The 17,825-nt window shown below is 38.1% G+C and overlaps 1 protein-coding gene across 2 annotated transcripts in view; it reads right to left on the minus strand.

The window, feature by feature from the left end:
* ipo13 (importin 13) overlaps positions 1-17,825 on the minus strand; it is a 55,953-nt gene that overhangs the window by 1,979 nt on the left and 36,149 nt on the right. The window contains exons 9-20 of one of the 2 annotated variants that reach the window (XM_017688450.2): positions 17,162-17,343; positions 15,732-15,758; positions 15,458-15,592; positions 9,889-10,038; positions 8,368-8,448; positions 7,960-8,097; positions 5,952-6,048; positions 4,769-4,821; positions 2,508-2,574; positions 1,616-1,674; positions 900-989; positions 625-806 (exon numbers count right to left, since the gene is read on the minus strand). In XM_017688450.2, coding sequence (XP_017543939.1) covers positions 625-806; positions 900-989; positions 1,616-1,674; positions 2,508-2,574; positions 4,769-4,821; positions 5,952-6,048; positions 7,960-8,097; positions 8,368-8,448; positions 9,889-10,038; positions 15,458-15,592; positions 15,732-15,758; positions 17,162-17,343 — 1,261 coding nt within the window. Of the gene's footprint in view, positions 1-624; positions 807-899; positions 990-1,615; positions 1,675-2,507; positions 2,575-4,768; positions 4,822-5,951; positions 6,049-7,959; positions 8,098-8,367; positions 8,449-9,888; positions 10,039-15,457; positions 15,593-15,731; positions 15,759-17,161; positions 17,344-17,825 lie in introns of those variants that run through there. The other variant, XR_005130218.1, reaches the window with a different exon arrangement.

Genomic DNA, 17,825 nt, shown 5'->3' on the forward strand with positions numbered 1-17,825 from the left:
CATTACTACTTGATGGATCCAGTTCTCCTGCCTTTAGTGTTTGTTTTTAGTAACAACAGCGCATATGACAATGTGAAGGTTTCACTGCATTAAAGTCGCATGCACCATTTTCACCGGGGTAAGCATGAAAAATACTGTTTCTTATGCTGTTTTTCCTGTATAGCAGTGAGCAGGTCACAGATTTTTACTCACACTCTGACTCACTGTGTAAATTGTAAATACAAAATAAATAAATGCCACTCAATTCATGGCCATGATTGCTAATTGTCGATAAATTGTTTAGTAGTTCCATCCCTAGCATGAAATTTCATAGCAAATGAAAAAAAAAAAAAATGATACTTATGTATGTTCTTTTAAAACACGGCCCTAACAAGTACTTTTCATACAGCACTTTAGTAAAGTTAATAGCTGTAAAATGTTAAAACACAATCATTAGACTTTCCTAATTACTATGTGAATCCTTAAAAATTAATTTGTCCGTCTTTGCTAAGGTGTTGACACCAAATCAGATGTGTTGTCAGTTAGGGAAGGTCTAAATACCTTCTGGTGAAAGATTCATTATGCAATATTTCACAGTTTATCTATTATAATTCAATGTCAAAAGTAGCTATTAAAAAAGGGTACCTGAGGACTTGCTGGCTGAAGGTATCTTTCTGCTCGTCTGAGACGCGGGAGGAGGGGAAGCCTGGAGACTGCAGGGCTTCTTTGAGCCACACAGTAAGCAGGCCAAAGCAGTGCTTATTCATGGAGAAAAGCACCTCAGCAAACTGATCCATTAGACTGCGAGAAGACTGACCACCAATTGCCTACAAGAGGCCAAGAGATAATTTCCCTTTCAGTAGTGTTGAAGAGGGATGGAATAACTCACAAAATCAAAGGCTGTGGTTTATAACACTAACCTCCAGAACAGCCAGTAGTAGTAGTTTGCCATCTTCTTGCACCACTTGTCCCACAGGAGGGATGTCTGCACAGTGTGGCAGCAGCTCAGTCTATTCATTAAACAAATACAATAGTTACACTTGCACAGTGAAATTTTATAAATTATATTATATGTGAAAGAAAAAAGTAAGACAGTCCAGATTAAATGCATAATGAGGTCTACAAGCTCATACACTGCATGTCCAAAAGTGTGTATACACCTGTTAATCCCACATTGCTTCTGAAATCAAGAGTATTAACAGGCAGTTTGTCCCCACTTCTACATTTCCAGGAAGGCTTTATACTAGATGTAGTAATGGGAAATGATGTTGTAGATTGCTGTGAGCATTTGAATGCATTCAGCCACAAGAGTATTAGTGAGGTCAGGTATTGATGTTGGATGATTAGTTCTAGATCAAACACCACTCCAATTCATCCCTAAGGCCAGAGAGAGCAAATCCACTCATTAAACAGCTCTAGCCGACCTTTGGCATTAGGCATGCCAACCTTAGGCTGATATACGTTCTGTTCTATTAATAATGATTTGGTATGGAGTTTAATTAAGCTTTGCACAACTAAACACAATTATCAGCAATGGCTTCATCTTAAAATAACTGAATTCACTAATTAGATGGAGTTGTGTGAATACTTTTGGACACACAGTGTTGCTCTAAAATGACAATATCCTTTAACTTACAAAGAAAAGGCAGGTAGACTTGACTGTAGGGGCCTCTGGGAATTTGAGCGACAGAACTCCTACAGACAGGAGACCCAAGTTATTTTAAAACGAACAACACACTTCTTTTATCAATTTCTACAAGGGGTGTTACCAGAAGCATATTAATAATAATTTAATTTTTCAGATACAAGGATGAAAACACCATGAATACAGTTAGATATAATGCTATATATGAGTAAACAACTCTGCTGTGCTATACCGGAAACCATTTATTCATTGTGTTTACATTTAAATGTTTTCATCTTGTTTGTGTTAATTAGGTATTAACTAATTATGTTAATTATTCTATTAACTAGAAGTGGCTGACATGGCGATGTAATACCGAGATATGTTTATTTTTGTGACGAGCTAAACTGAAACAGACAAAGTAGGGCCACGTAAAAAAAAACAACTATCTAAACCTATGAATAAAATTATTTATATTCAGTATTTCACATATCATGAGCTGCATTATATTTAATCCATGTAGTACATATAGGCTCTATATGTAATCAAACATGCAGTTGGCAAGTAGTGAATATGTCCAAGGTAAGCTCACAAAAGCTTACTGTGACATATTGTGACATAATTTATCACAATAACATTTTGTCTTATTGCCTAGCTCTATGTACTAGATACTGAAGTCTTAAATTTGATAACTGGACCACAACAATGAAAGCATAATGGATGCTGCCACTTCTTTTTTCACTTATGCACCAAAACTGTACCGAATCACAATACACTACATGTTGTACAATGAAGTTCTAGTAGAAACTCCATGACATACTAAGATTGACTCACTACTAGATGCCCATATCAGTGTAATAGAATGTCATTGTGGCATCAGACCTCTGCTGTCCGAATCACTCACCACAGTGAAACACTGCTTTCACATCAAGATTTTCAGATAAGAACAAATCGGGCTTCCGTTTGAGAGCCTACAAAAGCAGACAGAGGCAGTGAACATGGCATACAGTATAAACTCAATAGCTGGAAGCTCGTAAATCCTGCACCCTCCCCTCCCACCTTCGTTACCTCTCTCTCCTACATTTGTTCAATTCTACTGCGACTAACAAAAACAACCAAATGTACATCAACTTATTCAATGCAAACAGATCAGATAAGTAAGAAATCAACTGCAAAAAATCAAACATTTAACTTAAGTCAAACTAAAGGTGGTATGATTTGTATTGATTCTTGTATTTTTTTTCTTTTGCAATCTCTACTTTTTTGCTCAGTTGGACTGAATATTCAACAGAAATCTAAGTAACATGTACGGATAAAGACAACTGATGCATTAAAGAACTCATTAAGGATGAGAGGATACTCAGGGAGGGAGGGAGAGAGGAGAGGAAAAGAAGACAGAGAGAAAGCAAGAAATAAAGAGATGGACCCGAGGGTCCAGCCAAAGTCAGAAATGAGAGAAGGCATGAAAACCGAAGAGAAAACCTAATATGATACATACGGTGCCAATTCAGTATAGTTTATTAATTAATTAAGATATTAATTAACGAAGATAATTCATTTAGGGTTTAATCAGTTTTGGGGCTGGAATGACACTTTGAGAAGGGGCTTCAGAGACTCTAACCATGACTGGCTTACTGTGAGGGTTTCCTTTCAGCTTTGACCTATTTGCAAGTTTCTATGTACTTCTATTATACTATGTACTTAACATTTCTCCATTAAATACTGCTCTGCTCAGAGTCCTGCACATTTAGCTGTACCTAATACATTCATATTATATTAATATGGCAATGAATAACAACATGGAACACATGATTACAAAACCTATTAATAAAGATTTCTGATTGGCCCAAATCAGCTCAAGCCCATCAAAATAAAACTAGTTATGGAATGAAGGTAGTTTTGACTACATATATAAGTTGTTCTCATCACATATAAACTCAATCTTAAGAAACAGAACGTATGTGTGCATCTAAACATTCACAAAATTAAAAAGCAAAAGTTATTTTGTTTTTATAAATTTTACTTAATTTTTACCTTAATTAGACAACAGAAAAGAGCAGCAGTTTATGGGAATTCTAATAAAGGACTGAGCAATACTAGCACAAAATAATACCCAAGGAAATATATTTTCTATAACTTGTACATAAATACAGCAGCATGGCTCTTAATGAAAATAAGGAATTGTTTACCTCTGTTCTGAAATAACTGCAAGGGTTATCTGTATATTGATAGATTTTAAGAAGTTCTGTTACAATTTAAGGTTCTAAATGGCTGAGCATCTGCGTACCTCACCAAACGTCTCTTTGTTCCAACATGTCATCTGCACATACTGACCATCTGCAAATACCTTCTGTAAAATGCAGAAAACGTGAAGGGTTGTCTTTGTTTTTATGCTTCTAAACTGTGGAACCTAATTCCACATTATATTAGGCAGTTTATTTTATAATAGTCAACTTTGATTTATTACTAATCTTATTAATAATAATAATAATAATAATTATTGCAGTTATTAAACAGTAACAGAAGAAAATCACTAAACTCAACGCATTCTTTTATTTCTGCTACTGAAATTTTGAAAAGAAAATGTCTGTAATTGTCTGTAAAGCACTTTGAGCTGTTGCCTATGTGAAAAGTGGCCTATAAAATGTATGTTTATTATTATTGTAATATTACTAAATACTGAAATACTTGAAATATATGAATGTGATTTTAAGCAATCTTAGGTACTGTCTGTATCTATATTACCATACACTTCTAACTTACTATGAGAAAACAGAAAAACAGCTTGTTGATGGGGATAGTTGGTACTGAAAATGAGGCAGTTAAGCTATAGTAAAGAACCCCAACTCACAGTTCACTCAGCAGTGTGTACATGCACTGTATGACCATATACAGCATGTGCACGTTTCAGGGGTGGCGTCCCTCCTCTGAAATGACCAATCACATTTCTGAGGGGCTAATCCACGCTTGTTAGAACTCATACTATTGGATGAGAGGTCTGTCAGTCATCCAATAGTGCCCCTCTGTCTACTTCACAGCCCAGTCAAAATGAAGGTCACCACAGACCCCGAAAACACAGGACAGAAAGAAGAAGGGAGGGAGAGAAAGAAAGGAATAGGAGAGAGAGAAACCCAAAGTGAATGAAATAAGAAACCAAAAACACACCTGAGCTTGGAGTTGCATAAATGAATCAACAATATCAGGATGATCCCTGGGCCCTAAAATATAATAAAGATGTAACTTAAGAAATAATAAGAAGAATAATAAGAATATATACAAACAGCAACGGAACAGATTGAACAGTCATGTGGAAAGAAAAGGCAACAGAAAGGATCTCGTTGAAATAATTGCACATGTGAGAAAAGAAGGGGAGAGAAGGAAGGGAGGAGCATGTAAGGCGCTAAAGGCAGTCGCTAAAAAGAAAAACGAAAAAACAGACGGAGTCATGAGTCAGTTTGGAGAAACGATAAAAAAAAAATAAAAAAAAACAACAAAAAAACAAAAAACAAACACGAACTAAAAGAGAAGTAACGAAAAAAAAAATAGACCAAACCTAAAAAACCAAAGTGGGTTTGGAGTGGGAACCCAGGAAGGCACCTGCTACTGTGACATCTTTTTTTTTCTCTCTTCTTTTTGTTTGGTTCTTTTTAACTTTTTTTTTTTGGTCTTCTCTTAACTCAAATCATACACACTTTCCCAACTTGCCCCACCCCAGGGTCTGGTGAGCATTTGGTCATCAGGGCCGCCCCAGACAGGGGCAGCAGTTAGCCCCAAAGTCCCCTCCCCTAGTTGTTCCCACACTCCAAACAAAACCCCAGTCATCCCCTTACCCCCCCCCCCCCACTCCCCACCAATGCCCAATCCTCCCAGTAACCCTCGGAAAAATAAAAAAGACAAAACAGTCAAAAGAAAACCATGGCAGGTCCTCAGAGCCACAGTAAAGGGACCTAGGAGGAGATAAGAGGGTTAACAGATACAGAGAGACATGATGTCTGTTAATTGGTGAACAAAGTGGTAAAAATAAAGTGAAAGACAAGAAAAGGGACGAAGGAGAAGCGAAGGGGAGACGGAGCAGCAGACGATGATCAGCCACATCTGGAAAACAGCATGACAAGTGTGTGTGTGTGGTATTTGGCACAGGACCCAGACTTGTACATAATCTGTTTTAGTTAATTAACAAGTGTAAATTAGGAATCACAATTCAGGGTCAAACAAACAAGTACGCCTCTCTCAGTAATACTGCAACTTAATGTGATGACTGTTGAAATTGTGTGCAAAAACAGGTTCAATAGAGTAGGAAACTATTAGACTCATCTAAGCACTGAAACAGAAAATCTATGATGCCTACCTTGCTGGAAGATGGTGAGGGTGACCGAAGTGACTAACTCAAACAGGGCTTTGATTGGAGGAAAGTGGTCTGTCTCACTGGCAAATATATGCACCATCTGCACATAGACGAATAAGAATAATTTAGACAAAGTTCCATTACAGCACACACAAAGATCTTAAGATATGATTCCTAGCCTGAAAAATTACTTTTAAATAATTTAGGAGTACAAAATAGAATTTGCAATACATTTGCGATGATTGTTTAGGAGACCTAAAATTAAGCCCATCCATCCATCCATCCATCCATCCATCCATCCATCCATCCATCCATCCATCCATCCATCCATCCATCCATCCATCCATCCATCCATCCATCCATCCATCCATCCATCCATCCATCCATCCATCCATCCATCCATCCATCCGCTTCTCCCTCAGGGTCGCGGGGGGTGGTGCTGGAGCCTATCCCAGCAGTCATTGGGCGGAAGGCAGGATACACCCAGGACAGGTCGCCAGTCCATCGCAGGGCAGACAGACACTCACACTCACACCCAGGGGCAATTTAGCATGTCCAATTGGCCTGACTGCATGTCTTTGGACTGTGGGAGGAAACCGGAGAACCCAGAGGAAACAAACGCAGACACGGGGAGAACGTGCAAACTCCACACAGAGAGGACCCTGGTCGCCCAGCCGGGGAATCGAACCCAGGCCCTCCTTGCTGTGAGGCGACAGCGCTACCCAAGCAACATCCTGAATAATGTGCTGATCTTAATATGCCTCATTGTGTGCACTTTATTTGCATTTATTTGCACTGTGCACAGTTGACTTTCCATGTTGAGCTTTATTTTCAAAACCTCAAGCAACCGCATAACATGAAGTGGCTTGTAAAACCACTTTGTACACAGAAGATCAAGGTTCAATTCCCCATACAGTTAAACTCACACTGCATTTATCTGCCATGTTAAGCTGCTCCAGATAACTATCAGCTACAAATGTAGATGCAGTCAAATGAGGGCTTGGCATTAAAAGCTAGAAAGTCTAAAAATACATCACAATTTCTAAATTGATTTTACAGTCAACATATTGGAGTTTGCTTCTGATCCCTCATTCCATTCAATAAAGGCTGTTCTGTCCAAATTCTGGTTCCTCTGTTTTAATTCACTCTTTTAAGCCATTTCAGAAAGAAAACATAAATATCCAGATACATTGATCAAGCATAACATTATGACCACCTACATACTTCTACACTCATTGTCCATTTTATCAACTCCACTTACTCTATAGGTTCTACTATTACAGGCTGTAGTGCATCTGTTTCTCTGCATACTTTGTTACCCCCTTTTACCCTGTTCTTCAGTGGTCAGGACCCCCATGGACCCTCAGAGAACAGGTACTATGTGGGGGTGGATCAGGCACAGCAATGAGCGCAGAAACAAGGAGGTGGTCATAATGTTATATATTGCTATTAAGCCTGTTATGCCCTTTTGACAGACTACTAGCATCACATGTTCTTTTCCAGTTTAATTGATTAATGAAAGTCATAATAAAATGATTAATCAATTATGGAAATCATTATTAGTTACAGCTCTACTCAAGAGATACATCTGTTTAGCTATAAAATCCTAATTAGTCATTCATTGTTAGTGCATAAATGACACAAGGATCATAAAGTCCAAAAAAGTTCTAACATTAGTCTTGGGTCAGAATCATTGATCTCCGGATGCATTAGCTCAAGCTGATAAAGGTGAGGGCTCTGCCTAGAAGTACATATAGTAAATGGCATCTAGCTGAATAACATCGCTGTATATAGCTATGGCAACAGCCAGCTGGTTTCAGGGGCTAAAATAATATATAAATATATTAATAATCTTCCTGGACACAGAGTTTTAAATGACTCCATCAAACATTTAATGCATAAGGAAATAAAAGTTAAGTTAATTAACTTTAATTAAAGTAAATTGAATACATGATATTGGTAATCCGCAGGAATGGAGCGCGAACAGCTCTGTGTGTAATTGTAAGTGTACCTGTCGTGTCAGATCCAGTGCAGAGGCCTGTGGTATAGTGCTGTACATCTGGCCTAGCATCTCACTCAGCTGAGACACCATAGGAGCAAAGTCATGGAGTAGAGTCTTCACTGACTTTTCAAAGATAGCACAGACAGCCTGAGAAAGAGACAGAGGTTACTTTTCGTTGTATTATTATTTTTTAATTCCGTCTGATTAAGTTGTTTAAACGAACAAACATTTTTGTCTAGGCAACACACCGCTCTGACCAAGATGAAAGGGATACAGACAAAAGCAGTGAGGAAAAAAAAGCTGTAACAGTAGCAACTGGCTTAAAATGGGCTCGACAGAAAGGAAAAAAAGAAAAGTAATGCTATTTTTGCTGTAATCTGTGACCAAGAGCAAAAAAACTGAGGCTAAAAATTTTACCTCTACAACTTGTGAGTCATTCAGCCATTTGCTGAGTACAGTCTGAATGAGGGCAAAGACCTGCTGCAGCACCACTACCACCTAAGGCAAGAACAGAGATGCAGTTATTATGGAACATTATTCAGACTATGAACACTTAAGAGGGTTAAGTGTTAAGGGTGTATGGATCAGTTACCAGATATTTTAGGTGTCTTTTTGCAATTCAAAATAAAACACTCAACACGTTGACCATAACTCTTAGTGATGTCTCGCTTCATAACCAAATTTTCCAGCTAGGCCATAACAGACAGCTTTTTTGTGGGTGGAGAACAGTGTAGATGACTGATGCAGAATGGAAAAGGTTTTTCCACAAAATCATCATTGCACAGCTTCTTAACACAAGTTTAAAGTATTCTTGCTGTCCACAGTCTACTTAATTATGCTACCTCTATGCAACAAGTCATCCAGTTTCTATGTGAGGAATGTAATTTTTCTACCTCCAAAAAATTAGAAAAATGAAAACTGAGAACTGACAGCAGGTTAATAACAGACCACTTTTTTTGGCCTAAAGTTGAGATAACTCAGTTCAATCATCTCATCTAGTCTCTCCTCCCTTCCCTTGTTTGCTTTAGCTATAAAAGGAAATAAGGACAACAGAGAACAGCACACCACAGCCCTTGATGCTTAATAGTGTAAGGCAGCACATTCTACATAATTTACATTAGGTTTGTCACTATAAATTATACTAGTAATGAAGTAACAGGTTATTTAAATAAATAATAAAAAAGGTCAAATATCACAAACAATTAAATAAAAATGCAAAAATATATTTAAACAATGTGGCAAAAAGCATGTAAACGGGTGTGTCCAACAGGCTATTTGAGTATTTTTTTTAATCAAATACTTTTTCATAATGGATTGACCATGACCACCTCACTTAACATTGCACAACATTACAACACAAAAACACAATGACAAACATTAAGTACGCCTGAAGTACTAAGATTTTTACTGAAGATGAAAATATTGCAGTACAAATCCATACACTGGATTCATATTTGGAGGTGATGCATCAGTATCAGTAGTTCAGACCTAAAACTGAAAAAATGAACAATTCTGCTTGTTCTTTATTAGTGGTGGTATCAAGTTAAACAAGTTGCCAAGAGCTTAAGGAAATATGTGAACAAGATAAGCAAGGTAATATAGTGGACCAATGGTTGCTACTGCATATTCTGAACGTTAGTTATATTATGCTAAAGTTCTTCTCTATAAATAGCATGTATTACCTTTTTTTGTTTGAGAATGCTGACTGTCATGTTACTTATGTGATGTTCCTAAGTTGCACACTTACCAAACAATCCTCAACCATCCCAAAGTAGTTTGTTTGCTGTGATACTGAATTGGTACAGAGAGCTGTTAAATTTCATCATGAACTGCCATAAATCTGTTATGTCCACTCTAATTTGGGTACAACTGCTTCTGTTCTCATGGCCACAACCTTCTTTAAAGAACATCACATCTGTTAAACAGTAAGACACTCACAGGGTTGGGGCCGGATTGTGGCGGGGTTGATTTGACAGGTGGCGCACTCTCCCCAGACTCATCTTCTTGCTTGGTGATGTCGAGTGTGGTGAAGAGGTTGGACAGCAGGCCCAGAATGTGAATGATGGCCAGTTTGTTAGAAGGATTTGGCTGTGATGAGAGAGAAAGAATAAAAAAGAAAAAGAACAATAGTTTCATCCTCGTTGTTGAGATCAACAAATAAATAGTGAGTAGTGCTAGTAAAATTAATTAGAATTTTTTTTTTAACTTTTGTTGTTCACTGTAAACATTTACAGAACTGAAGATAAAAGCAGAGAAAAATAAACAGAGTCAGCAGTATAGAAACTTGAAGTACAGAACTTGAAAATTATAGTGTTTGAGGGAACTTTTAAACAAGCCCTTAATTACAGCCCACTGGGAGGGGGAGGGGAGAGCGAGGCCATCTTGCAGAGCTTGTGGGAACAACAGGAGCAATTAAAGAGTCGTTAAACAACCATCAGGCTCTAATCATTGCTGTTAGTGCCATGACAACAGCCATGCGATTGGTGGAACAGGAGACTGAGTCATGATACCATCCCCCCATGACATCGTAAAAAATAAATAAATAAATAAATAAAAATAGACCTACATCAACAGCCATGGACTATAGGGAGAGAGAATCTCTGATGAATACATGCTAGAATAAAAAAAGATCCAGTCAGGTTGTCACTAAACCCCTCTGAATGATGACTGATCATTTACCTCAGTAATGGACATCAGCACCAGTACTGTACTGAACTTATGCATGCATTTTGTGGCAAGCTGCACACACGCTATGCTGAAAATCACATGGCTATTCATTTTCGAGTCAAATTTGCTAGATATTGCAATATGGTGAACTGTTTGCTTAATTAATGAGATGACAGCGTGGTTACAGGAACAACAGTGAAATTATGGGAGGAGCAGTGGACTGAAGCAGGCAATGAGAGGAAAACATAACATACACTAACATTCAGGGAAACCTTGATGTTATACAACCTCAATTCCAATGAAGTTGGGACGTTGTGTAAAACATAAATAAAAACAATACGATGATTTGGAAATCCTTTTCAACGTATATACAATTGCATACACTACAAAAACACAATATATAATGTTCAAACAGATAAACTTTATTGTTTTTTGCAAATATTCACTCATTTTGAATTTGATGCCTGCAACACGTTCCAAAGAAGTTGGGACAGGGGCATGTGTTACATCAACTTTCCTTTTAACAACACTCAATAAGCGTTTGGGAACTGAGGACACTAATTGTTGAAGCTTTGTAGGTAGAATTCTTTCCCATTCTTGCTTGATGTACAACTTCAGTTGCTCAACAGTCCGGGGTCTCCATTGTCGTATTTTCCACTTCATAATGCGCCACACATTTTCAATGGGAGACAGGTCTGGACTGCAGGCAGGCCAGTCTAGTACCCGCACTCTTTTACTACGAAGCCACGCTGTTGTAACACGTGCAGAATGTGGCTTGGCATTGTCTTGATGTAATAAGCAGGGACGTCCCTGAAAAAGACGTTGCTTGGATGGCAGCATATGTTGATCCAAAACCTGTATGTTTATCCGTGTGAACATAAATATCTTGTCTTTGTAGTGTATTCAATTGAATATAGGTTGAAAAGGATTTGCAAATCATCGTATTCTGTTTTTATTTATGTTTTACATAACGTCTCAACTTTATTGGAATTGGGGTTGTATAATATAAATCAACAGGACTGTAAATTTTACAAGTATATTACACTTTGCTAACACAAAGGGTGCCTTAACGCACCATACATCATACAGCCTCATATATAACCAGTAACATAAAGCATCAGAAAATATATAGTAAGACATTCAAAGACAGTCAAAAACAAAAAACAAAAACACAAAACACACACAAATTAACTTGCTAAAAATAGTGTTTGTTTTGGCTATTTTCATCTCACAGGAGGCATTTCAAAAGCTTATAAATAACATCTGGCAAGAATTCATGAGCTGAACAAGCACTGTTCTTTTTCAAGGCTGCCATGATTTCATCATCTAACTATGTTCCAGAGGAACCTAAAAATATCTAAGCAGCCATTGTTCCTCTCATCACTAGGTGTCACTGTTTGACCGAGTTTTAAGAACAGAGCCTACTCTAAGAGTCTGATGTAATGCCTTCTTCTGAAAAGCCAGACATGCAAGGAAAACCTAGTGAGAGAGAGCGTACAAACATGAGCAAGTGAGGGAAAAAAAAAAAAAAAAAAAAAAAAAAAAGAGAGACAGCATGTGGGAGACATGACACCCCCTTGTATTTTGACCATTCTGATCCCCAAACTACTGGTTCATTCTCTATTCTGACTTTGAACTAATGTCAGCAGGTGCTTATTCCTTGGGCAAATAGGAAAGACACTCATACAGGACACTGATTTCAGCATGTGGCCAGACTGTTTGTCAGGAGACGGGGGTGGTATCGTGGCTCTGTGTCTCTCTCTCTCTCTCTGAGGGATTTTATGCATGTTCATTTGGACATTTTAATAATTAAAGAACTGTCAGGGTTATATCTATCTTTGTGGTCAGTTATCTGCCCATGTGTGTCCATTATGGATGGTAAGAGAATATTCTATACTGGTGAATGTACAACAGAATGTTCCAGTAATCTCTGAAGAAAAAGAAGAAAAAGGAGGAAGGTGAAAAACCCAGCCTGCGATGCAGTTTGATCTTCACAATCCATTGGCTTTAATGGCTCTTCCTGTTAATGACTCCCATCAGCAAATATAGAGCACAGTAACACAGTTTTGCCTAGTCTGTGGCCCCATTCACAACTGGTATGAAAACGTTTTGAACATGTAGCGCTGGTGCTAGGAAAGTTGCAAGTTTTGGGACACAAATTAAGGTATTAAAGCACTGAAATATCATTTTGAATCCACAGACCTTTTTGGGCTGTATAATAGTAGCAAATAGTAGCTTTACATACAAATAGTATGGCATTACATACCCACACTGAATAACTTCTACACATACTGTATACTGTGAGGCTCTTTATATGCAGACCTTTGGATTCTTTCTATATAAGGTTGCACTGGCACTTAAAAGCAGCATCAGTATGAGTGAAGGAGATACCAAGGACCAATTTCACAAAGCAATTACTGACATGCTTGTATAGGCTCTACTTAACAACACGTCAACTGCGTGGGTTGACAAGCAGCAGTAATGAAATGCTTGAAATGCTGCACCATTCTTCGTTCAGTAATCCCTTTTCTCCCACTGTTCAGTCACTTACACTCTGAGTTAATGTTAGTCAAGGTTGTTATTGAGGGAGTGAACATTGGAGACATTGGAAGAAAGCGTTTGTCTTTTAGGGTAATGACAGCCTTTAGTCTTTAAATTTGACCTTAGCATATAAGCCCACTAACTGGGCCTGTGTGTCCACTAGCCCACACCTGTAGTGCATCTCTGTCGATCAGTTGCATCATGCAGCAGCGGGGTCTTGCAGCCTTTGGGTTCAACAAAGCTGAAAAATTTGTGGCTCAATTTGCTTTCACTGACAGTGTGAATGACTAAAACTGACTAAACTCCAGTAGAGTCTGACACTCTGGAACATAAGCATGAGTGTATATGATGCACGTTTGAGAAAAAAGACAAACAGAAATCTGGATGTAAAAAAAACACTGGACACTGTTTTTGCTGAGCTGGAGAAGCTGCTGCATGCTTACATATACAAAACACAGGTTTATCTATACATGGTTCAACTCTGTTTTTAACCATTTTGAACAAAAAAAAATGCATTTACTTCAGTTGTTAAATACTGTACTTATTACTAATTATATAATATTAAATAATAACTCAGCATAGAAAATAAACACAAAAAGTTTGGTCTATGCATCTGAAATCGGTATCAGCTATTCTTCAAGGATCAGGTATTGGTACTGTTATCGGAAAGGAAAAAGGGGTATTGCACTTTTAGTTATATAGTATTTAAATAACCTGAAAGACTACAACTGTCATAAACACTAACCCCTTAAATAGCCAGGTCCCACCAGCAGGTCTTTAGGCTTGCCAGTTAACGATTAATCACCATCTATGTTTTTTTTTTTTTATTGGTCCAAAGTATTTGACAACATTTGTAATGTAAAAAACTGCTTTTTCAATAACTGCATTACAGCTACAGTAATACAGCTAGTGAGAAGCATTAGAAGGGGCAAAACTGTATATTCACTGAAACCACACATCAGTTATTTGAGCTGTGTGTACTTGATAAACTTGCAGCGTGAATGAAGCGAACACACAATGTTCTTAAGAACTAAAGGAAATGTACTTGATCTGTAAAACTGTTGGTAGCACTGATGGCAGTAACACACTGAAACCTTCAGTATGTGTGTCTCTTCGTTTCATTAGTCTTAGCTTAGCCTGTGGCGTGTTGCTTCCGGAGTCCAGTGAAATGCCAATCTGGCCCCACTGTGAAATGTTCCATAATAATCGGCAGAACACACACACACACACACACACACACACACACACACACACACACACACACACACACACACACACACACACACACACACACACACACACACACACACACACACACACACACACACACACACAGGGTCTGTTCATTTGGAGAAAGGCCAAGGCAAGATTCAGATCAACAACAGAAACCTGCCCTTGTTCCAGTATAGGAGGAGAACATAGCAACAACAAACCCCAATCAAATTCTACCATGCAGTTTACGTCACCTGTGTTATCTGAGAGATTTTTGAGTAACTAATTAACTGAAGCCATTCAAGCAAACTACTGAGCAGAGTTTCGCCTAGGAAATTTTGGTGCCATTTAACGCGTGCAGGATTTATTTACTTTGTTACACAAATTGGCAAAATACTTGTCACAGCATATTAAATGTTAATGTTGCTCATTTACATGGTAAACCAATGAATTAAGTCATACAACTTTGTTTCATGCACTGTGTAGCACTTCAGGCCTGCCACATGTCTTGCAAAAACAATGGTGTGTGGGTGGTTGGTTTGCATGTCAGTCAAATAGCCAGTTCCTGGCTGAATAATACAACCTCTTAGAACCTTTAACTAGTCCACAGTTTACATTGTATGCCCATCATATATTCTGAAAAGCCTTGAACATGTGGGGGGGGGGGACATTTTTTTTTCTTCTGGTCAAAACCCAAAACCCAGCTGCCCAATGTAGGAAATACTGAGACAACCAACATATATCCACAGACCAGATCTGAAAAGAAAAGGCATCAGACTCTGAAAACAAAGTAAAATACCAATACCAGTGTTCTAATGAGAGGTAAGACTTGGGTAATACATATAAATTTCCTCAAAGTGTGCTTGAACTCAGATGTAAAATTGTAATATAAAAGATTATATTAAGTTCTATATTAGGATTATCATAAAATATATGTAAGGGATTTTAGTGTCTCTGGGACAAGTCACACTGATTAATTTAATCTAAGTCTAGAGTGATTACGTCTCACTGTAGACGGACTGTGTCTGTGTGATTGAGTTTAACTTCAGATGTAATGTGCTTGTGGAATCAAGTAAATAATATGTACCGTCTCCTCAGCCAGTTTCTCCAGCTGCTGGATATAGGGCGTGATGAGAGAGTGAAGGTTGCGCAGAATGTCCTCCACTGGCAGTGCCGACAACAGAAAACCTAAAGCCTGCATCAGCCACATACACTGACTCGTCTACAGAGAGAATGAGACAGACAGAGATACTGCGTCAGGTTTCACGCCCAAATAATCTTCAAACGACTTGTAAAAATATCAAACAAGGTTAAGAGACCAAAAATAATAAACATGGAATTCACAGTTCAAAGACACTGACCTTGTGAATCTGTTTAATAAGCACCTCCTGCAGTTGAGAGACAGACAGGAAGGGAAAAGAAAATAACAGAGAAAAGAACAAATATTACAACCCCATTTCCAAAAAAGTTGGGATGCTGTGGAGAATGTAAATAAAAGTAGAATGCAATGATGTGCAAATCATGTACATCATATTTTTAAATGAAAATACTAAAAAGACATATCAAATGTTGAAACTGAGAGTTTTTTTTTTTTTTTTTTAAATATTTCCCCATTTTGAATTTGATGCAAACATGTTCCAAAAAAGTTGGGACAGGTTTACTGCTGTGTTTCATCACCTCTTCTTTTAACAACACTGTAAATGTTTGGGAACTGAGTAGACGCTGCTGTAGCTCTGAAAGTGAAATGTTTTCTGTTCTTGTTTGATACAGGATTTCAGCTGCTCAGTTCAGGGGCTCATTTATCATATGGCTCATTTCATAATGCACCATATGTTTTCAGTGGTGACAGGTCTGGACTGCAGGCAGGTCAGTTTAGCACCCAGACTCTTAATACGGAGCAGTGCTGCTGTAATACATGCAGAATGCGGTCTTGCTGAAATAATCAAGGCCTTCTCTGAAAAAGACATCATCTGGATGGCAGCATATGTTGCCAAAACATGTATATATAGTTCAGCATTAATGGAACCTTCACAGATGTGTACGTCAAACATGCCATGTCCACTAATGCCCCACTAAAGCATCATGAATACTGGCTTTAGAACTGTGCACTGATAACAAGCTGAGTGGTCTTTAGCCCGGAGGACACAGTGTCCATGAGTTCCAAAAAGAAGGTCAAATGTTGATTCGTGGACCACAGGACACTTTTCCACCTCCCCTCAGTCCATTTTAAATGAGCCCAGGCCCAGAGAAGGTGGCAGCATTCTGGATCCTGTTTATATCTGCTTTTTTCTTTGTGTATTAGACCTTTAACTTGCATTTGTGGGTGCAATGATGAACTGTTTTCACAGTGGTTTTCAGAAGTGTTTCTGAGCCCAATCATGTTACTGATCTGTTGCCAATCAACCACCAGGTGTTTTTTTTAGCATTACACAACATTACCAGCCTTTTGTTGCCCCTGTCCCAACTTTTTTGGAACGTGTTGTTGGCATCAAATTCAAAAGGTGCAAAAATTTTTCCAAAAAAGAATACAATTTCTCAATTTCAACATTTGATGTATTGCCTTTGTACTGTTTTCAATGAAATAGAGTGTTTAAATGATTTGCACATCATTGCAATTTGTTTTTATTTACATTTTGCACAGCGTCCCAACTTTTTTGGAAACGGGGTTGTAGCTGATAATGTAGATGAACTAATATATGCTTAACATTTACAGTGATTGTGTAACCCAAATTCTGAAGATAGGCGTGCACTATATTTCAAGGAAGCACAAGGATGAGGTCATATTTGTCACCTGAGACACAGCAACTATGTTCGTGGCATAAGGGGGCAGGTCGTATTTGCATTCTCTGCAGATTTTCTTTAGGGTGGACACACTTGACACAGACAAGTCCGGATTCCCCAACGCCTGCAGCACCAACGGCAACACACTGCTCAACATCACTGGGTGATCTGCTAACCATTCTGCCAGTGCACCTACACAGAGTGACAGAGAGTAGGATAAAGCGAAAGCAAGTGAAAAACGAGAGAGGGAAAGCCAAAGTTTTAAGAATTGACACAAAATGAAATATGAGGCAATTGTGCATGCACAATATTTGACAACAAACAAAAGCTAGTGTAAAAAGCACTAAGATGGAACAGCGTTACCAATAGAGGTTCTGCATTGCAATTTGTAAGGGATTTGACTGGCAGATTCATATAAGATTGATAATGTGCTGTTAAATAAACCCTATGCGTGGTTAGGATTTGGAGTGAACATCTGATGATTGGACAAAACTTTAAACAGCCACTTGGTCTTTTGAGGAGTAGATACGTAGGTCATAATTTTTTTGTTTACTTTTAATTTCATGAGCCATAATAACATGTTTACATGTTGCATGTGTGTTAGGTAAACATTTGCTCTTCTAACAAACTAATGACAATTCTCCCTTCAGTACACACTGTTGTCTTTTTAAGAC

Source organism: Pygocentrus nattereri, chromosome 4 (genome assembly GCF_015220715.1).
Source record: "Pygocentrus nattereri isolate fPygNat1 chromosome 4, fPygNat1.pri, whole genome shotgun sequence".
In the NCBI taxonomy this organism is placed as follows: domain Eukaryota; kingdom Metazoa; phylum Chordata; class Actinopteri; order Characiformes; family Serrasalmidae; genus Pygocentrus; species Pygocentrus nattereri.